The sequence below is a fragment of the Octopus bimaculoides genome, chromosome 8 (assembly GCF_046866305.1).
Source record: "Octopus bimaculoides isolate indiv1 chromosome 8, ASM4686630v1, whole genome shotgun sequence".
In the NCBI taxonomy this organism is placed as follows: Eukaryota; Metazoa; Mollusca; class Cephalopoda; order Octopoda; family Octopodidae; genus Octopus; species Octopus bimaculoides.
The window spans coordinates 87,698,601-87,720,985 of NC_142935.1; the positions used below are offsets into that span (position 1 = coordinate 87,698,601).

Consider the following 22,385-nt stretch of genomic DNA (forward strand, 5'->3'; position numbering starts at 1 on the left):
GAATGCACACACATACACACACGCATATATTATTTATTCAGGCTTCACTATACCCTTCTTGTTGGAGTAAAAAGTAAAATCAAAGTAAAACCAAGTCACAGAGGACCTACAGTACTGAAGCTGAAGCCAAATATAATTAGCATTTCCTTCCTTGCCTTCCTTCCAACTCAAATGAAGCAGTTTTTAATTAGTGAAGATTTTTACACATACACACATACAAGGAGAATTGTTTCTCTTCCTTTCTTTACTCTCTCCCCTCCTCTCTCTTTCTCTCTCTCTCTCTCTCAAACACACACACAGTCTCTCCTTATTTACATCTACATTCAGACATCAATCGTTAGCCATTAGTTCATTACACACTACCAAAATAACATCACCGATAAATACATAAGTAAAGCTATCTAAATAAACAGACAACTAGATGCTATACTGTCTCTCTGTGAGTGTGTAGTGTATCATGTAATGTATATGTATTTAAAAATATGTAGTTTATATATGTGTATGTATGTGAGTGTTGTGTTTACCAGTGTGTGTACATGTGTATATATATATATATATATATATATAAATACATATGTGTGTGTGTGTGTGTGTGTGTGTGTGTGTGTGTGTGTGTGTGTATATATATATATATAGATAGATAGATATATATACACATATATAAATGTGTCTTTGTCTTTGGCCTCACTCTCAATATGGCTTTGTTTCTGATTGGTGCAGCCTCAGGAAAATAATAATTCACTTCATTCAAACTGTGAAACCAGCTCTCTGCTGCCACAGATTCCCACTGAAGAGATGGAGCAACAGAAGTTGGAGGAGAGGCTAAAACAACAGCAACGTGATTCAGAAGAAGATGCCAAATGGTTACAGAGCAGAGAAAATAGACTGGTAAGTACACTTACATGCCATTTCTCACTTAATTTTATTTTTCATTTGCTTTAATATTGGTTATGCCTTGTTGAGGTGCAAACCCTGATATTTGGAGGAAGGGTACATTGTTTCATCAATCCCAGTATGTTTTCACTTTGTCTTCTGGAGCCCATAAAAGTACTGTTACATCATCAGACAAAATGCTGTGTGGTATTTAGTTGTGGCTTTTTACATTCTCAATTAAAATCCCACCACGGTCAACTATGCCTTTCATCCCTCAAGGTAGGCTCGTTGCCAGACTTTGGTACCTAGGTGGGTGCTTCAAAATATTCTGGATGGGCACTAAGTATATCACTGTAAATCTGAGAGTGCACCATTGAATAGTGAGGGAGCAGTGTTGTCCAGTGCACCCCCTTAGCAACATGCATACCTCTAGAGTCAATAAAATAGTAGTCAAGTACCATCATTAATGTAATCAACTAATCCCTCCCCTCAAAACTAGTAGATTAGCAAAGGGTAATGGATTGGCAGAATCATTAGAACATCAAACAGATTACCATGTATTTCTAGCTCTGTTCTGAGTTCAAATCCAGTCAGGTGCCTTGGGATCTATGTAATCAATTAATTTCCCCCTGCCTTGCCACACATTTCTGGTTTTACACTTAAGTTAGAAACCGGAGCAACCAGGCAGAATTATGACAGAATTGGGAAAATACTTTGTAGTTTCTTTCAGTTCTTTGTTTTGGGTTCCAAGATTGCCATGGTCAACTTTGTGTTTCTCTGGGGCCAATAAACTAAAGTACCAGATGATAAGGTAGTTGATGGTATCAATTTACATCTTCCTTCAAAATTACTGACCTTGTGTCTAAAACAGAAACTTAATAATCATTATCAAGTATTAGTTAATTGCACCTATTTGTTTTGAATTCAAATCTATGATTGATAAAATATATACTGGTATACTATGTGTGTTAAAAAAAAACATCAGACAAAATGCTGACTTCTATGTAGTCAATAAAAATTCCTTATTGACAGGGCCCCAGCATAGCTGCTGTCCAGTGGCTCAAATCAGCAAAAGAATAAGACAGTGTGTGTGTGTGCATGTATGGATATTTCTCACCTTTGTTATTATTTTATGTCTGTTAATCTTTATTTGCATAGCTTGGCCAGGTCTTTAGGACAGCATCTTGCCACTTGTAGGTCTTTTTTATCTCGATTGTCAGATTCCACCTTTAATGTGTGTATGTGCCACCAAGGAATGTGTTACTGTTTAGTGTTGCATCAACTGTGATTGAGCAGACTTCCCAACCATCCTATCCTATCCTTCTCTCCGGCATTGCATATGTAGAACTACATTATTAAACATGCCCCTATCTTTTAAGACAGTAGAGTGTAATTTGAAGATGGTTTGGCTGCTACCTTGCATGTTTAGTGACCAGGAAGTAGCACTCTCATTGCCTTGTTCAAACGTGTATTATATATGTGCGTCTGGTGTATTTAAGTACTAGTAACTGAGTAATTTAAGAGTCAAGTGTCTTAAACTTGGACACACTAGTGGCTGTGATAAGATATGGACCCCTGACCTCTCAACTGGTTATCAATTACACTATCCACTCTAACTTCTATAGTCTCCAATACTCTCATTAACCTCATTAAGTGGGTTTACTTAACATGTAATTCTTACTTAATATATTCTCTTATTTGTTTCAACACTTTGAAGTGTATTTGTATGCACACAATATTGAGATCTACTTATATACAAGCAGTCTCTAGTAATGAATGTCTGACATACAAATGTTCATGATTATGAGCAGTGAACATTACTTCACAATAATACAGTTTTAAAAAGTTTTGGTAGATGTGATATAAAAGTTGAAAAGAAAAATGTTTGGTATATGCTTGATGTGAGAATCTCAAACATTTAAATTATGCCACATAGATTTACATCAACTCTAGAATTACTTGTTAAATTGAGAAAGCACTTCATAGTGTATGTACAGTACTATTTCTAAGTTTCTTGGAGAAATGGTTCACCTGAGATGTTACTAAGATGTTTCTCAAAACTTCTTGTAATCATACCTGTAATGACTGGGATTGTTGTTATTTTAAGCTACTACATCTTCTCAGTCTGTCTTGATCTATGTATTTGCTTAGCGTCTAAAATTTCTCTGTTAACCCTTTAGCATTTAAACTGACCATATCCAGCTCAAATATTCTACCTGTTTTATGTTCAAACTAGCCAGATTCAGCCTCTCCTACCTTACCCTACATTCTAAAATAAATGTCGTCCTAAAATACACAATCGCATCCTCGAAATCATGAAGCTATGAAATAATGCATGATTAATTCAAAACAAGAGACCTTTGGCGATATGCTGTACTTGAGAAGACCCATCAAGCCAAGTGAAATTGTAGTCATGGTGTCATGTAACTGGCACCCGTGCTGGTGGCATGTGAAGTGCAGCTTTTGAGCATTGGGCCTCACGGAGGCAAAGTGGCTGAGTTCCTTTCAAGCATTGGGCCTTACGGAGGCAAGGTGGCTGAATTCCATTCGAGCATAGGACCTTGGAGGCAAAGTGATTGAGTCCTTTTCGAGAGTTGGGCCTCAGGGAAGCAATGACCAAGACCTTTGGCATTATGTTGTGTTTGAGAAGAAAACCCATCAAGCCAAGCAAAATTGCAGTCATGGCAGATGCTGGTGTCACGCGAATGGCACCCATGCTGGTGGCACATAAAAGCACCCATTACACTCTCAGAATGGTTGGCATTAAAGAAGGGCATGCAGCCATAGAAAACCATGCCAAATCAGACTGGAATCTGGTGAAGCCTTCCTGCTTACCAGCCCTGGTCAAACCATACAACCCATGCCAGCATGGACAACGGACGTTAAATAATGATGATGGTGATGAATGTGAAATAATTAACATTACATTTGACAAAGTAATCAAAATGCTAACAGGTCAATATATTTTACTCATATCAATAAATTTGCTGGTCTTTGACTCTTTGTGATGTCTGGTTTATTTTCTTAACTTATCCAGTCTGTGTTAATTTGGAGATCTAAGAGTACTGTTAGGTTAACTTGACTGACAGCATTTTTTATAATGTATGGGCTGATTCTTGGCAAGCAATCTTTAGGAATGCATAGGTATGGATGTTGCTTATGATACAGCTCTCTTCTTCATGAGTCCTAGAGCTCAAATAACCACTGCTATTATTTCACTTTCATACTATATGTCCTGTTGATTTCGGTCACTGAGTCTTGATAGTTTTCACAGTGTTTTTTTTTTTGTTTTTTTTTTTCATCTTAGATAAGATTATTATGTTGATAGGTATGCATCTTCTCTCTTACTTTCCTTGTTAATGATGAAAGGCTTGTTAGCTTTTAGCTCTCTATCAGTTTGGATGGAGATGTCCTAGAGCAGGGTTTTTCAAACTGTGGTCCACGGACCACAGGGGGTCCGCAAGGACAAGACAGGGGGTCCGTGCAAAGCCAAGCAAGCACATCCTTCTCACTAAGTATGTATCAAAAAAATCCTATGTGTATAATTGACAATAAACCTATTTGCTAGATACTGTTAAATAAATAAATGTAAAAATATATGTTATTTTAAGCAAATATTTATGTATAAATTTCATAAGCGTTTATAAGGTAAAGCCTAAGGTAAAGCCTGAAATATAAAGGGGTCCGCAAGTCAAAAAGTTTGAAAACCCCTGTCCTAGAGGATGATATTTGTCATTCAGTAACCATGGCAATGTCACTTATCAGTCATTTTCATCATGTAACTCCAGAATATTTTCCTGTGGATTGTCTGTACATGTATTTGGTCTTTTACCACTTCCAGGTATCCTAACACAATTACTTATCAGAACGTAAAAAAATTATTATATTTTAGGCTATCTGAAGTAATACACTATTATTCTAAGATTTGATTAACTGGCTCTAGATACAAATCGTATATAAATTTTCTGACTTACATATAAATCAAACTTAGAAATCTGAGGACTGCCTGTGCAACACACACACACACACATCAGTGTGTAAGAATGTATGATTATTAAATTCTTGTCTTCTGTATATCTTTCATAGGTCCATACTAATGACAACTTAATATTTCATGCTCAGACCCAACCTGCTTCACCTGCTCCTCCTTCTGGACGTCTTACTAGACTGTCTAGTCAAGTATCCAGTAAGTACTTCAACTTCACGTTGGCCTCTTTATTTCTTTTGTTTTTTTTGTTTTTTTTTTAGCTTCCTTTATTATTGTTAATAATTTGTTGCAAAGTGATCAAGATAGCTGACAGAGCTTGTCTCTTGTTCTGTTCCATTTCACATTGTTCTTTTGATTGTAACTCAAAATTGCATGTGCAAAAAATTTTAAAAAATGAAGTGAGTCACACACATTTGGGCCACTAAGGGTACCTTTCTAGAATCTCTTGAATCTTTTGGCATTCAGGCTAATGTTGTGGAAGTTAAAGAAATTTAGTGGTATCATACATAAACTAAGACATAAAAGAGCTGTGTCCACATGTGGATGGCATCCATATTCACAATAAACTAGAAAACTATTAGGAAGTAATGGAAGCTTGTATGAATTGGCACAAGTTAGTAAGCTTGCAAATCAGCACTTGAAGAGGCAAGTGTATAAGGGACAACAGCTTCTGCTGCTGACACAAGGACTTGGTTATGGTGTTAGATCTGGTTCAGACCAGAACTCTAGGTGAAGAAAAACTAGGAAGAGGCTGACCAGACTTGCTTTCAAATGGGCCGAGAGAAGCTGAATCTGAAACTTCGGGTGAAAGTGGTTAATGCCTACATGAGTTCAATGATGTACTACTACCTGACTATTATGCCTTGTTCCAGGAATCATCTGGCCAGATGGAGGCATATGCATTTGTGATAGGTATATGTTTCACTGACCAAACCATCTGCTGCCAATAACTACTCTTGGGACTCTTGTGATAAAACAGCTGATGATACGAGGGGTGTATGAAAAGTTTTGAACCTACAAGGCCTTGAAGTCTTGTACCTTCATCAGAAGTCTTGTACCTTCATCAGAAGTCTTGTACCTTCATCAGAAGTCTTGTACCATGTTTTTTTTTGAGGTTCAAGACTTTTCATACACCCCTTCATACATAGGCAAAAACTGAAGCTAGTACAGCTGCAGAGATTTCTGGATAATAGTAAATGTGTGTGATTGCCTTTTGCAACTCATCTTTTGACTAAGGTACAGTCCTTGGTCAAACAGACAAAGATCAATGAAATGATGCCATATGCTCCCTACTGGACAATATGCTTGGTGGGAGATCAACCCTTACGTTCTGTAGAGAATTAGTGAAGGATACATGTGTTGATGGTTTGGGAGTAATTCTAGGCATCAATAAAGACAATATACATAATTTCTTCTGGAAGACTTTCAGGTTTAGGATTATGGAAATTTCCAAAAGTTCTTCATCTGACTGTGCTACAGAAGTCTTTACCTATTCAAGATAAATCCATAGACATGGCTTGTCAAGGCATCAGCAACTGAACCTATCCAAAATGCATGCAGGGTGACAAAACTGTCTAGTGTACACTGATTTAGTATATCTGCATTGCTGATTTGTGGGTTAACATTTCATAGTTGTATGTAGAATTGACCAAAACTGTAATGAAGATATTCATTGCTCTCCTTTGGCAAAGTGGAGTATGTATTCTTTCCCCATCTAGTGGCTATGGTACAGTTTCTCATTTCTACATTGATAGATATTGATATTTTATGGCATTAATAAGGACATCCTATTGTAGAAACTATGCCAAAGCAGACAATGGGGCATGATGTGGTCCTTGGACTCATTGGTTCCTTGTCAAACTGTCCAATCCATGCTAGCATTTTTCTCTCAAACCTGAGATTGTGATGAATATGATTGAAAGTTTGAGGTCTGAGATTTTCCTCTCACGCCAAGCCCTTAACTTCATCAAATACCACCTGAGGAAAACAGTCAAGCTGCTACCCCCTGCCCCAGTAAATTTCATAGAAGTTGGGTAAGCGGGGTAAAATTGGTGTGATTAAATCAGTCTACCCTAACACTGATTGTAGGTTAATAGCAAGTACTGGGTAAAGGAACTTGCCTTTGGTGTGTGAGGGTAATCCAGGGTTGGATGTGGGGATGCACTAAATCATCTTAAGTATTTGCCACCATCCCCTTCTTTAAAATATTGTTTCTTATTTTGTTGTTTTACATTGTTTTTATATTTATTGTCTATTATTAATGTATCTTTATTGTTGATCTAATCCTTTTACTTGATGTGTTTTTTTTTTGTGACTAGTGTTTTTGCTTTTGTATTCTCCCCAAACTTCTTAGGCCCTTGTGGCCAAACAAGACATTGTTCATCATCATCATCATCATTTAAATGATGATGATGAACAATGTCTTGTTTGGCCACAAGGGCCTAAGAAGTTTGGGGAGAATACAAAAGCAAAAACACTAGTCACAAAAAAAAAAAAAAAAAAGTTATTAATATTATTGTTAAACAGTTGTTTTGAGCTATAATTAACAAAATGTTTTTGTCTTCTTCCCTTCATTAGACAGCAGCACAAGTAGTAGTATTAGTGATGCCGATATTCCAAGTATGTCAAGAAATGCAAAGGTATTGTTGTTGTTGTTGTTGTTGTCCACTAGAGCAACAGATAAAGTGCCTTGTAATAGTTAGATATTTCACTTTATATTCTAAGTTCAAACGATGATAAAATCAACCTCATTTTAGTTGGTAAATGCAATAAGTGTCAGTCATATACTGCAGTTGATTCAATTGAATATTCCATCACCTAAATTTATAACCTTGTGCCTATGTTAGCAATCATTTACCAGTCTTATTTACTGTCAATATGACCAAAATCACATGCTGTGGGCTTGAATCAGCCCTTGTTGTTTTACATCTTGCTCAGTCAGTAGTTACCAATTCAGAGAAGCATAACATTTGCTTCAGTAATTGCAATTTTAGTTGGCATTGTGGGTATAGGGGCTCTCAGACTCCCTATTAGGGTACTACAGAGTTAATTTTCTAAAACCTTGGGAAATACTGTATAGTTTCATATTTCTACATTGATTTTACTCATTTCAACCTGGTATTATGGCCCTGTTGGGGCACCACCAATGGTATAAATATTTTTTCAGGCATGTGTTGAGGAGGGTTGAAGAGCATGTTCTGAGGAGGGTGATTGCATTTGAGGTAAAAGCAGTGCAAAAGCAAGGTGGAGGGGACAGGCGGAGAAGATTGGGAGGGTTGGTTTGAAAAAGGAGGACGCCCAAAACCAGGCAAGATGGTGTGAGTGCAGTTGCTATGGCATTGAGGTAGATCTAGCCATGTCTGTTAACGGAGACAAAATTTGGATTTAAAACACTGGATGATGATGTTAATGATTTGAGACTGGAATACAAAATGGTGTTATCTAGCCACAGGTCATCAAAAACAATTCAGTCAGAAGCACCTTGTTCATCTCCAGAACATTGCTTATCGAGGACTACATTAATTTGTCCTTTTCTCTTATAGATAGTATATGAATTAAAGGAAATTTAGCTGTTATTTCCAGCAGGTCAAGCAATCATACACATATCCAGATTTCAAAGTTATTCACAGCAGATAGCAACAAAACTGGCAGCTGCCTCTTTCTTTGTTTTCTAACATCATCTATTGAACACACAGACACACAGTTGTTAAAAGCAGGACCTGCAGCTTACTGCACACTGCTGTATATGTCTGTGTGTTCAATAGCTAACATCATACAGAGAGAATGGAGATTTCACTATCTGTATGCACACAGATAGATCTGTTGGAGATTTTTATCTCAGACTCCTAGACAACATGTTTAATATTATATAGATTATGCTCCTAAAACAGACAAAGTAGAGCTCCACTAAGACAAATGTCACCAAGACCTCAAAGAACATGTATATAAAGACCTAGTGCTTAGTTCTGACTGTAGAACATGAAATTGAGGAGAGACAAATCTTCCCTTGGATATGATGCCAGTCTATTGCAGGTAACTTTCTTAGAACTGGTGCCTATTCTCTACAGTTAATATAGATTGTTTTTAAACATCTATTTTCTAATTGTTATATTCACACATTGGTACAGGTTTGGATGTGTGGTAAGAAGCTTGGTTCCCAACCACATGGATATATGTGTATGTATCTTTGTGTTTGTTTCTCTTCCCTACCACCCCCAATACTTGAAAACCAGTGCTGGTGTGCTTACATCCCCGTAACTTAGTGGTTCAGCAAGAGAGACTAATAGAGTAAGTACCAGGTTTAAAAAAAAAAAATAAGTACTGGGGTCAATACATTCGACTAAAACTTCAAGGTAGTGCTTCCAACATGGCCACAGTCTAATGACTGAAAAAAATAAAATATAAAAGATATAGGCACAGGCATGGTTGTGTGGTTAAGAGGTTCACTTCCCAACCTTGTGGTTTCAGACTCGGTCCCACTGCATGACATCTAGGCAAAGTATCATCTGTCATAACCCTGGGCTGATCAATGCCTTTTGAGTGGATTTGGTAGATGGAAACTGAAAATGAAGCCTGTTGCGTATATGAGGAGGTGCTGAAAAATTCCTAGCTTTGAGTAAAAGAAAATACAGGAGGATCAGTTAATTTATTCAATGTATTCCCTTCTCAGATTCACACACTTATTGCCACAGTCCTTCAGTTTTTCTAAGCCCTGTAAAAGAACTTGGAAGGTTGGGTCTCCAACTAGGCCTTTCATGATACCCTTAAGGCCAGTAACATTTCAGTACCTCTTGTATAGGTATATTTGTGTGTCTACATCTGCCACTCACTTACTTGAAGGTCCCAACATTCGCACTTTATTCTGTTCACATTTCAGTAAATCAACTGCTCACTTCTAAGCTACATGGAATAAGATCCCCTGCTTGTAAAACAGATAAGGGTTTGCTTCAGGAGAAGCACCTAGCTATGAAATAATACCTTAATAAGATATTCATCTATCCCATGCTAGAATGGAAAAACTGATGTAATATAAATGATCCACTCATCCTTTAGCTGGAATTGAACATGGAATTTCTTTTTCTAATATCTAATCCTTTTACAAGTATCAAAAATGCAAACTACTTTTGCTTTTTTCTCCAAGATGCCAACCTCTTGCATATAGCTCTCCCCATTGCACTGCTGGCTGTCAAAATATTTGTCAATTCCACTTTGTTAGTGCTACTGACAGTGACAAATTACCTATTCAGCCACGAGGCTACTAAACACGGTTGAGTGGCTGTTGTTGTGGAATACATGCTCAAGGTTCAGAAATTCAATTCAGCTTCTAGACAAATCATAGTATATATATATATATTCTATATTCTTTTCTACTCTAAGCACAAAGCCCAATATATATTCTATATTGCCTAAATCTACCTCCTCATCAGTCATTAGTGTCTGGGAATGTTATATGCAACATTCATGTTCTCTCCACTACACTTCTTACAATAAAACCAGAGAAAAATACAGAAGTCTTTGTGGCTTAGGAGACATTTTAATTTTTACTTAAATATAGCTATCAAGCACTGTCCATAAACACAGTACAGAGAACAACATGATTAACAACTGTGTTGGCTATGGACACAGTATAGTGAACTCTATTTTTGGTATCTACTTACAGTTAGGTGGATTAGGTTAGTGACAGTTAAGTGATTTGGCTATTGACTGAAGATATTTAGTAGGATAGATGTTGCAGTTGAAGAATGGGTTCTTTTTGTTTGATGTGAATACAAAAATCTTCAAACTACTGAAAGTTGCCCCTCTTGGAGTGTGGCTTGTTGTACAACCTCTTATTTATTTATTTATTTATTGTTATTAAGAATATAATATTCTGGATTATTAACCTCATCTTTACTGTATATATTCACATCTACACTGTTTATATACACATTGTTTCAGTTAGTGGTTTATTACATCAGTGTCTCAGTAAATAATGCTATCATCACCTATGGTTTAGAAATAAAGCTACCTAGTTTAAATTTAATCTAGATCATTTACTTATCCAGGTGATAACCAAAGATCAAACAGATAGCAATGTAGTACTAGATGTAAATATTATGAAAATATAGTGTAAAAGATATAGTCAATAGTCTGGAACTTTAATCAGCTGAATTCCTTTAATTCTGTTAATTGCACCTCTCTTGTTTATATCAATATTTCGTTTCGCTTTGCTATAATTAGCATCAGTTAGGTAGTTTGATAATGAATCTAACATTTAAAAAAAACAAGTAATTGTTAAGATTCCAGCCATTATTCCATTAATCAATCAACTGAGAATTAGTTTGTTTAGCACGTTTACTTCCTGAAAATTTAGCATTGTGTTCAGTTTGAGACTTAAATTAAGTTTAAACATTTCACTATGAAAGATGAAAATTGCTTGTTAAAACAGTTTGAGAATAATTTTTTCACTTCTGAAGTATTGATAAAATCTCCTAAACAGACTATAAAATCTTGATGTTTGTAAGCTAATTTTATTAGAATTGATCATGTTTAATCTAATCACCTAACATTGTTAAATTTACTGCATGCTTGACTATTCAGATTTTGATGTAGTCATTTTATGTCTCTGATATTGTGGTGAAAATGTCTTTAACTATTTCCTTTAATTTTGTATATTTGCTTAACTTCTTTATTTTACTTGCCATAAAGATGATGTTTTAAATTAGTGTATGTGTGTACACAGGGAATTAATATAAATTAATATTAAAAAAGTACAGAAATGGTCTTCTCTTTTTGTTATTACTTAAATCTAAGTTAGCCCTTAATACAACAGGCTTATTAATGAAGTGTTTTCTAGCTGTGACCATTTTGTTTTTATTCTAACGTGGTGTGCCTTGAGCTACAAAGATATAAGGAAGATTTAACTATTATTTCTAGCAGATGAAGAACTGCACTGACATTTCATTGTTTCATTATATATATATATATATATATATATATTGTATATGTAACATTTCGTATATGTAGTTATTTGGCTCAAAGCTATTCAGGTCTTGCAAGCTTGTGATCAAAGATGTTTGAGCTCTGACCATCCTGTTTGTTGTGTTATCAGATATATTCAATCAAGAATTGCATTATACAATGTATTTGGGTTGGAGCTGAATGTTGCAGTCATAGAAACTGTACAGTGAATTATAGTTTCCTATGACACCGTACAGGTCGAGCTATACCCACAAGAACAGTCCAACTCAGTAATTTAAGGCAATAATGTTAACGCTTTTTTTTTTACATCAGTGAACTTTTCCACCAGCCCCAGTGGGCTGGATATTTGTGGGATAATTAGCCAAAGACACACTCATTATTGGTGATATGATATAAACTACTGATCTTTTTAACTATTTGTCCAGCATCTGATCAATTTGGCCATCTCTATGTATACACACAGATGATATAATTAGGTGTGAGTGGTAGGGATAATAACCGTTTGTTTCTCTTGCTGGTGTTTTCATTTTTCTTGTAATGAATATATTTATGTATTCAAGTTGATTAGTGGAAGCAGTTGGGTTTAAATTTTACTAAATGACCATTAGATAGGTCTGTATTTGTAATTTAGTTTTTCTATGAGATAATGAGTGGTTAGGGGAAAGTGGTGAGAGTTGGGGGCAAGTATCCATAGTCATTAACAGTTGAATTGTAATTTCAACTCTAGCTTGAAACCTCACTAAGGATCATGTAAACTACAACTGGGTACCAACTTATTTGTTTGTTTTTTTCTGCATAGCTTAGTCGACAGGAAAGGGGAATTGCTCATGACCCATGTTGGCTCTTCTGTACGTTAATCATCATCATCGTCGTTTAACGTCTGCTTTCCATGCTAGCATGGGTTGGACGATTTGACTGAGGACTGGTGGACCAGGAGGCGACACCATGCTCCAATCTGATTTGACTGAGTTTCTACAGCTGGATGCCCTTCCTAACGCCAACCACTCTGAGAGTGCAGTGGGTGCTTTTACATGCCACCGGCACGAGGGCCAGTCAGGCGGTACTGGCAACGGCCACGCTCAAAATGGTGTATTTTACGTACCACCTGCACAAGGTCCAGTCCAGGGGCACTGGCAACGATCTCACTCGGATGTCTTACTGGCAAAGGCCACGCTCGAAATGGTGTATTACGTGTCACCTGCACAGGAGCCAGTCCATCGGCACTGGCAACGATCTTGCTCGAATGTCTTTAATATGTTAGAAAAATGGGAGCAAGAAATGTGAAGCACAGTGAGACAGAGGAGAAATAGTTTGTTCATTTGTTTTACATCTGTTTTTCAGTGCTAACATGGGGGTTAGACAAATATTATTGAGTCATTATTTTATAGGTGTGTTCTTTTTGTTGTTAACCTTTATCTTTTTTTTTTCTCAAGTAAAGGATTTTTTTTATTCCTTACCTTCAACAGCACAGAGCTAGCATATAATTTGTTGACAGGCAATACAACAAATTTCAGTTTGTTACTCGGCATTTTTTCTTGTGAAGCACAATGTATACATTCATGCACACACACACACGACAGGCTTCATACAGTTTCTGTCTATTGAATGCTTTATGAGGCATTGGTTGGCTTGATGATACAGTAGATGCTTGCCCAATGTGTTGCATAGTGGGACTGAACCCAAAACCACATGGTTGCAAAGCAAACTTCATGGTCACACAGCCATGCTTGCACTTATATATATTATATTATCATTTATATTTAGAGAGATAGATGTATTTGGTGTCTCCTATGTTGAAGTGGTATGTAACTTGCTAGTCCTGAGAAGCAAAGACCATTGTAGTAGCAGTAGAATAGTCAATGAAGAGACCCTGTATCTGTGGGTAAAAGATGTAATGTATTAGGGAGTGAGTCTTTGCCAGTCAGAGTATAACCTATGACCGTGTGTTCATTAGCTATTGTTCTATTGTGAAAAAGTAATTTGGGGTTTTAGAGATTCAATAGAGGGGTTGTAGGATGATGTGTTCAATAGTTATGATTTTTTTCATCTCTTTTTGTTAGAACCAGATTCCACCAACTGCTGAAATGGATCGTACTAATGACTTAGTATATGAAAGTACTACTAATGTGGTGCGAGCTGTCATGGAACTGACCAGAGTGGCTCATTTGGTAAGACCAGATGATTATATTGACTTTGTACAGGTAAGGCATCCTTTCCGCTTCAGTTCCATTCTTATTCTTTTCCCTTTTTTTTTCTTTTTTTTTTTTTGTTATTTGACTGGGGTTAGATTTGACTGTCTTCCTTCTAGGGTTGGTAAAATAAAAGATCAGTTACATTGGATTACCTTCTCTCTCTCTTTCTTTATGGCTCTGTGCCAGTACTAGAAAATATCATTTTGTCAGCATTGTCATGATCATTGTTCTGAAGGTGGAGAAAGAGAGCTGGTAGAGTAGAGGAAAAAATGCTATGTGTATTTAGTTGCATCCCTTTGAGTTCAGTACTTGCTGTCATTGACTCTGCCTTTCAGCTTTCTAGGGTCAATGGAATGAACTACCAATCATATGCTTAAGCCATTTTAAGTGGTACTTTTTTATGATTTTGGTTCCCTCTGAGGTTGATGTGAATTAGAAGTGTGAGTGAACTAAGTCCTTGCCATTCAGGTGAGTTGCTTTCTTTTGGATGTGATAGATTTTCATATGCGTAACAGCCATAGCAACTACCGTTTCATGATGTGTGAACAGCATTCCATTATTGATCTCACTTAAGATTTGTAGAAAGTCATTTACTCTAAAGGAAATGGATGACTTTTGGGATGCAGTTTTAGTTATGTTCTGTTTGTGATTTCACCTGGGGAGTTCATCTGTTATGATAAGGTTTAGCATTTAGAGTGACTTTGGGTATTTTAGTTGCATGTTGTTTAAGAATAAAGAGGGTGAGTTAGGAGACTGCTTCATTGATATGTGTGTATTGTATCATTGTGCTTTTGATTATTGGAGAATGTTTGAGGTTTCCACTCATGGGTGCAGTGATGTATCTCCATTGTATGTAGATTACATGTGTGTGGAGAGCTAAGGAGGAATGAAGGGTGACGTCATGTGCATAGGAATTAGCTTTGTTAGAGATGACAACACATAGGTTGTTATGTACAGGAAGAAACGGAAGGACAACATAACAAAACCTTAGGTCACACCACAATTCTATTCATGGAAGCAGAAGTGAAGTGTCTAGGATTTGTGTTGATGATGCTTTTCTTTGTGTGGAGTGTTAAGGAGGAATGATAGGTGCCATTGTTATGTAAGAATGAGCATTATACCTTCCTTCAGAGTTAGTGTCTGTGTTAGAAATTATTATTTGGTCAAAAGAGTCTTTGTCACTTTCCCCAGACTGGGAAGTTAAGTCAGTGTAGGATATATTCAGCTTGAACATTTCTGCAGGATAGAAAATGTAGACAAACAGCAGAGAAGTGGGGATCAGGAAGGTTTGAGGTCTGAGAAGAAAGGATTGGATGAAGCATTTAGTATGTTGGCTTTGGTATGATCAGAAATTGGAGGGAACTGAGTAGAAGAGATGCAGGTTCATTAGGGTAACTTTAGGTAAAAGTCACACTAGTTCAAAATATCAGAAGCCATTGTAGTAGTAGTAGTAGTAATCCAAGAGGCAGGGAGAGGTTGCAATATGTTATTGTGGTACAGACAAAGGTAAGGTCTGAAGGGATATTTAACTAATATTACTAGAAAGATAACGCAAATCAATCCATAGACCAAGATGTTGGGAACAATGACATAGTATAAAGTCAGTCACAAATTTGGGGGCAAGAATTGTAGTTGATTATCAATTGGCCTTGGAACAATGAAATAGTCAAAATTGGTATGGTTTGAACTCAGAACATAAAGGGACATAACTAAGCACCATAGAATATTTTGCCCATCAATTCTACCTAATAATATAATGATAATAATTTCTAATTTCAACAGTAGACCAAGGAGTTAATCAATTACATTGCTACCCCCCCCCCCCCCCCCAAAAAAAAAGTACATGATTGGTACTTTATTTTATTGACCTGGAAGGATAAAAACAAAGTTAATTTTGATGGTATTTGAACTCAGAATATAAAGAGCTGGAAGAAATGCCTCTAAGCATTTTGTCCAACGTGCTAACAAGCCATCCAGTTTGCCACCTTAATGATAATAATGATAATCCTTTCTACACTTGGCACAAGGCCTGAGGTTTTTGTGAGGGTATGTGGGTTGATTACACTCACCCCAGTATGTGACTGGTACTCATTTTATCAACCCTGTAAGTCTAAAAGACAAAAGTTGACCTTCATGGAATTTGAAGTCAGAATGCAAAGACAGATGAAATGTCACTAACCATTTTGTCTGCCAATTCACTGCCTTAATAATAATAATAATGATTGGTGCCAAATTTTGTGGGAATTTTCCATACAAGCAGATAAAATACTCAGAACCTAACAAACCTGACATCATTGTCATTGATAACATTTTTTGATCGAGCATATCTGTTCAACACATGAATGGAATGTAAAGAAGCAGAAAAGTTGACAATTTATAACAAGTTGAAATATGAAATCATTAAGATCTGGAAAATAGGAAGTAACTATCATGCCAGTAATCACAGTAACATTAGAGATAATGAAGGACAACGTTGCAAAATAGCTGAAGATCAGACTATAGCATAAGATAGATCTCTTATAAATAGTTTGCTTATTCAGAACAGCATATATTACAAAGGATATTCAATGATAGATTCACTAAAAGGAATAGAAAAGGCAAGGAGAAGCTGTTTTGATACCTAAGACTCCTGGTTGTAGCCTGCTACGAAGCAGAAAAATGACCAGATTTATAAGAACCATCCTGAGAGAAAACGTGCAATATTAATAATTATTATAATCAGCTACAATTGGATTGATTGTGATTACGTAATTATTTTGTTTGCTTGCATATTGGAAGAATTTTTTTTTTTTTTTTTTGAGAAAAAAAATATTTTTGACTTTAAAACTGTTTGTCTTTTTCAGAAAATTGGAGGTGCTTTACGGGATCTGTTATCTAATGTTGATCTGTTGCTGCCCTCTTTCCATCTGGATGACCAACATCTGGTGTGTAATTTGTCAAACATCTCATTGGCTGGTTGTGTATAAGGAAGTGTGGTAAGGGTTAACTGTGAATGGTGTGTGTGTGTGTGTGTGTGTGTGTGGCAGGGTTTAACTTTGTTTAAATATAAAGACTTTCAAATATGTGATACAATTTTGGGTGCATATCAATTTAAATAAGAGCCACAACACAATCCTATAATATAATTATACACATGTGTATATATATATACATGTGTATATATATACATATGTGTATATATATGTGTATGTATATATATATATATATATATGTATATATATGTGTATATATATATGTGTATATGTGTATGTATATGTATGTGTATATATGTATGTGTACATATGTATATGTATGTATATATATGTGTATGTATATATGTGTGTATATATATGTATATATATATAAATATATGTATATATAAAATGTGTGTATATATATGTTTGTGTGTGTGTATGTATATATATGTCTGTGTGTGTACATATATATATGTGTGTATATATATATATGTTTATATATGTATATGTGTGTATATATATATATATATATATTTATATATATGAGTAAAAATAAATACAAAAAAAAGGGTTTTGTATGACCGTGTATAGAGGAATATATTATTTTATTTAAAAGAGTTCCAACTCTGTTTTTTATGTTTTTTATTTATATTCTTGTAAAATTTATGTGGGATATAGAATATGGAATATATAATATATAATATAAAAAAAGATGGATGGTACAATGAAATGAAGTATTGAATGTCTTATTGGATATATGGAATATGTCTTATTGAATATATGAAATATTGAGTGTTCAATATAAAGGATTAAATATATAAATATATAAAGGCGAATACGTATTTTCTATACCTTGTGGTATTTCATCATGGCCGGTATGACAGACTGTAACAGTCTGTCATACCGGCCATGATGAAATACCACAAGGTATAGAAAATGCGTATTCACCTTTATATATTTATATATTTAATCCTTTATATTTAACACTCAATATTTCATATATTCAATAAGACATATTCCATATATTCAATAAGACATTCAATACTTCATTTCATTGTACCATCCATCTTTTTTTATATTATATATTCCATATTCTATATCCCACATAAATTTTACAAGAATATAAATAACAAACATAAAAAACAGACAGAGTTGGAACTCTTTTAAATAAAATAAAATATATATATATATATATATATGTATGTATATGTATATATACATCTATGTATATATTCATATATCTGTATATATATATATATATATATATATATATATATATATATATATATATATGCATATACAGTGGGGGAAAATTAATATTTGTACATGTCAAAATTCTTTATTTATTTAATTTCTAATGAACATAAATGGGATATACCAATACTATAGTTGCATACACATACATAAACTAAGAATATGCAAAAGAAACTAATAAATTATGGTAACTAATGAATTTATATACAAATATAAATATTTAGGAGTGAAAAAAGTATTCGTACAGAACATAAATAACTGATAATTCTGATTTAATACTTCATAGCATAACCATTATTCAGTTCCACTTCAACCAATCTCTTCTTGTAGTTCTTAATCAGTGACTCGCATGTTTCTTTAGGAATTTTTTCCCATTCTTCTGAACAAATTTTCTTCAAATCTGGAATGTGCATTGGGGCTCTTGAATGAGTTTTAAATTCCAAATAATGCCACAAATTTTTAATGTGGTTCATGTCAGGTGACTGGCTTGGCCATTCTAATAATTTTATATTGTGATTGACAATCCATTTTTGGTAGACTTCGCTGTATGCTTTGGGTTGTTATCCTGTTGTAAAACCCACCCTTCACAAAGCTGGAGCTTTTCTACAGAGTCCCATAAATTATTGTTCAAAATATTTTGGTACATCTCTGTATTCATTCTACCATCTATCACATGTAAATTTCCAGTGCCATTTGCAGAGAAACACCCTTACACAATGATGTTGCCACCTCCAAACTTTACAGTAGGAACTGTGTTTTTCGGCGAATAGGTGGTACCATCTTTCCTCCAAACATGGCTACATGAATTTCGTCCAAACAATTCAATTTTTGACTCATCTGTCCAAAGAACATTTTCCCAGAATGTATCAGATTTATCGTTATGTTCATAAACAAATTTTAAACGGGCATCTCTATGCCTTTTAGTCAACAATGGAGTTTTTCTACGAGAGCATGACTTCAGTTCATTCCTATGAAGTTCATTGCTGATTGTTCATAGTGTAATATTAGTCCCTGAAGCTAACAAATCTTCTTGCAACTCCTTTCTGGTGATCATTGCATTTTTCTTCGATTCTTCACTTCATTTTTCTTAAAGATTTAGGGGAAATCTTTCGTGGTGCACCGGATCTTATTCTGTTTTCAACAGTTCCTGATTTTTTATATCTTTGAATAAATGAAGATATGGTAGAAAATGGAATACAAATGGTTTCTGATATTTTCCTGTAACTTTTACCTGCTTTCCACTGTTCAATGATTAAGTTTTTCACTGAATTTGTGAGTTCTTTACTTTTCGCCATTATTACGACACTACTTTATGTTGTCTCAGTGCTGAATGAAGAAGCTAGCGTTTTAACACTTAAAAATGACCACTGATAAGATTATTGGAACAAACAAGAAAGTTCTAGTAAAAAAAAAAACTATTTTAACAGTATTTTGTAGCATAGAAACTCATAAATTTATTCTGTACAAATACTTTTTTCATCCCTAAATATTTATAGTTGTATATAAATTCATTAATTACTATAATTTATTAGTTTCTTTGCATATTCTTAGTTTATGCATGTGTATGCAACTATAGTATTGGTATATCCCATTTATGTTCATTAGAAATTAAATAAATAAAGAATTTTGACATGTACAAATATTTATTTCCCCCCACTATATATATGTTTATATATATGCATATATATATATGTTTATATATATGCATATATATATATATATATATATATATATATGCATACATATATATGCATACATATATATGTGCCTGTGGTACGTAAAAGGCACCATCCAAACGTGGTCGATCGCTCCTCCCCCTTTCCCCACTGGTTTCTGTTCCAGTAGCTTGTAAAAAGCACCATCCGAACGTGACTGATGCCAGTACTGCCTGACTGGTTCCTGTGTCGCTGGCACATAAAATGCTCCCACTACACTCACAGAGTGGTTGGCGTTAGGAAGGGTATCTAGCTGTAGAAACATTGCAAGATCAGATTGTAGCTTGGTGTGGCCTCCCGGCTTGCTATTCCCTGGTCAATCCATCCAGCAATGCCAGGATGGAAAACAGATTTTAAACGATGATGATGATGATGATGATGAAGGCTGTGGATCACCAAATTGGTTGAGAACTGGCTGAAATACCTGGCAAAATGCAATTATATTAGAGACGTCTTCAAATCTGGAATATGCATTGGGGCTCTTGAATGAGTTTTAAATTCCAAATAATGCCACAAATTTTTAATGTGGTTCATGTCTGATCTGTCTCTTCTCTTCTGTGCTTTTCAACTTCCCTCCAGAAAATATTTTACAGGAGACACTATGTGACATCTCTGCTTTATTTCCATCAGAAGATAACCTCTTTGCGACCTATATTTTGCGATGCAGCAAAACCGAACTCTAGGAACTCCTCCTGTCTCCAACTAGAAAGAGCATTAGTAAAAAATGGAACAGAGGTCAGTTGAGAAAAGATCAAGGTTGTGATTATCGGATGCAACTAGAACACAGCAATCAACATCATACTGAATGACAAAGTGGATAACTTTAAATACCTTGGCTCCACTTTTAAACCAATGAAGCAGTTCAGTAAGAGAGATAAAAGCAAGACTCAGCCTGGCTACATCTACCATGAGAAAAGCGAACATCAATGGATATGCAATTCCATTAGCCTTTTTCCACAATGCTTTGACTGTACAAGTTTCTTGTAACTGCAATCTTTCACTACAGATGTGAAAGCTGGATATTTACAGCCAATGCAGAACAATGTAAGCATTCAAACATAAGTACTTTGGAAAGCTGCTTTGTATATTGTATACACAGGACAAACCAAACACCTTTTTCGGGTTGCAAGTCACTTAATTTATTAGTATGCAAGAACCACTCCTTGCTACTGTGAAATGCCAAAAATTTGCTTTGTATGGACATGCATCCTATCACAACTTCCTGTATATAGTGTCACATAGTGATTATGAAATGTTTGTTTTGTGTAGGTTGTGCTAGGTGTGTACTGATTGTTTTGCCATTGAATTGAAAAGTGTCTTGTGCAGGATATGGGCCATTAGTAGTAGTAGGCCAGTGGATTAGCAGAATCATTAGAGTATCAGACAGAATACCTTGTGGTATTTGTTCCAGCTCTTTACTTTCTGAGTTCAACTTTTTATTAAGTGTTTGATGAAATAATGGACAAGTCAAATAATGAACCTTCCAAATTTGCTAATCTTGTCCCAAAATTAAAAACCATTATAGTTGTTATGAGGGTGGTGGCCGGGGCTGGTGACACATTAAAGGCTAGTGACATGTGAAAGGTACACATGCTGGTGACATGTGAAAGGCACCCCTGCCAGTGACACATGAAAGCACCCGTGCCGGTGGTATGTAAAAGATACTCAGTACATTGTATGGCGCAGTTTGCATTAGGAAGGGCATCCAGCCATCGAAACCAAACCAAAACAGACTGGACCCTGGTGCATCTTGCCAGTTCCAGTCAAACTGTCTAACCTATGCAAAAGTAGTAGTCAAATTCTGGGGTTCATTGGTATTGACTAACCCCAACTTCTTCTGACCTTATGCACAAATTAGAAATAACTACTAAGATGGCAATCTATCAGAATTGCATCAGACAAAATGCCTTGAGATATTTATTCTGGCTCCTATGTTCTCAGTTCATATCTCACCAATGCCAACTTTATCTTTGATTCTTCCAGGGAACCAATAAAATAAAATACCATTTGAGTACTAGGATTGATAGTATTAACTAACATCCTACCCTCAATATTGTTAAACCATTCTTGTGGCAAGCTGGCAAAATCACTAAAGCATTGGGGAAAAAAATGCTTTGTGGTATTTATTGGTATTTATTGTATTGTGGAATTTATTACATTCCAAGTTCAAATCCCACTGAGGTCAAATCTTTCACCCCTCAAGTGTTGGTGAAGTACCAGCTAAGTACTGGGCTTAATGTTATTCAGTTGCCCCTTCCATCTATAATTGTTGGCCTTGTGTCAGAATTTGACACAGGGGTCAATGTAATCAACTAGTCCCCTCCCCACTAATTTGGGGCCTTGTACCTCCAGTAGAAAGGATTATTATTATTATTATTATTATTAAGACAGCAAACTGGCAGAATTCTTAGCCCACCGAGCAAAATGCTTAGTGACATTTCGTGTGTCT

At 35.4% G+C, this 22,385-nt stretch overlaps 1 protein-coding gene across 15 annotated transcripts in view; it reads left to right on the plus strand.

Moving 5' to 3' along the window:
• The window catches only part of LOC106874006 (focal adhesion kinase 1), a 235,425-nt gene that overhangs the window by 211,557 nt on the left and 1,483 nt on the right, over window positions 1-22,385 (plus strand). For all 15 annotated transcript variants that reach the window (XM_052970233.2, XM_089356767.1, XM_052970231.2 and 12 more), the window contains 5 exons: window positions 721-888; window positions 4,960-5,059; window positions 7,439-7,500; window positions 13,882-14,022; window positions 16,857-16,937. In XM_052970233.2, the coding sequence (XP_052826193.1) occupies window positions 721-888; window positions 4,960-5,059; window positions 7,439-7,500; window positions 13,882-14,022; window positions 16,857-16,937 (552 nt within the window). The remainder of the gene's footprint in view (window positions 1-720; window positions 889-4,959; window positions 5,060-7,438; window positions 7,501-13,881; window positions 14,023-16,856; window positions 16,938-22,385) is intronic.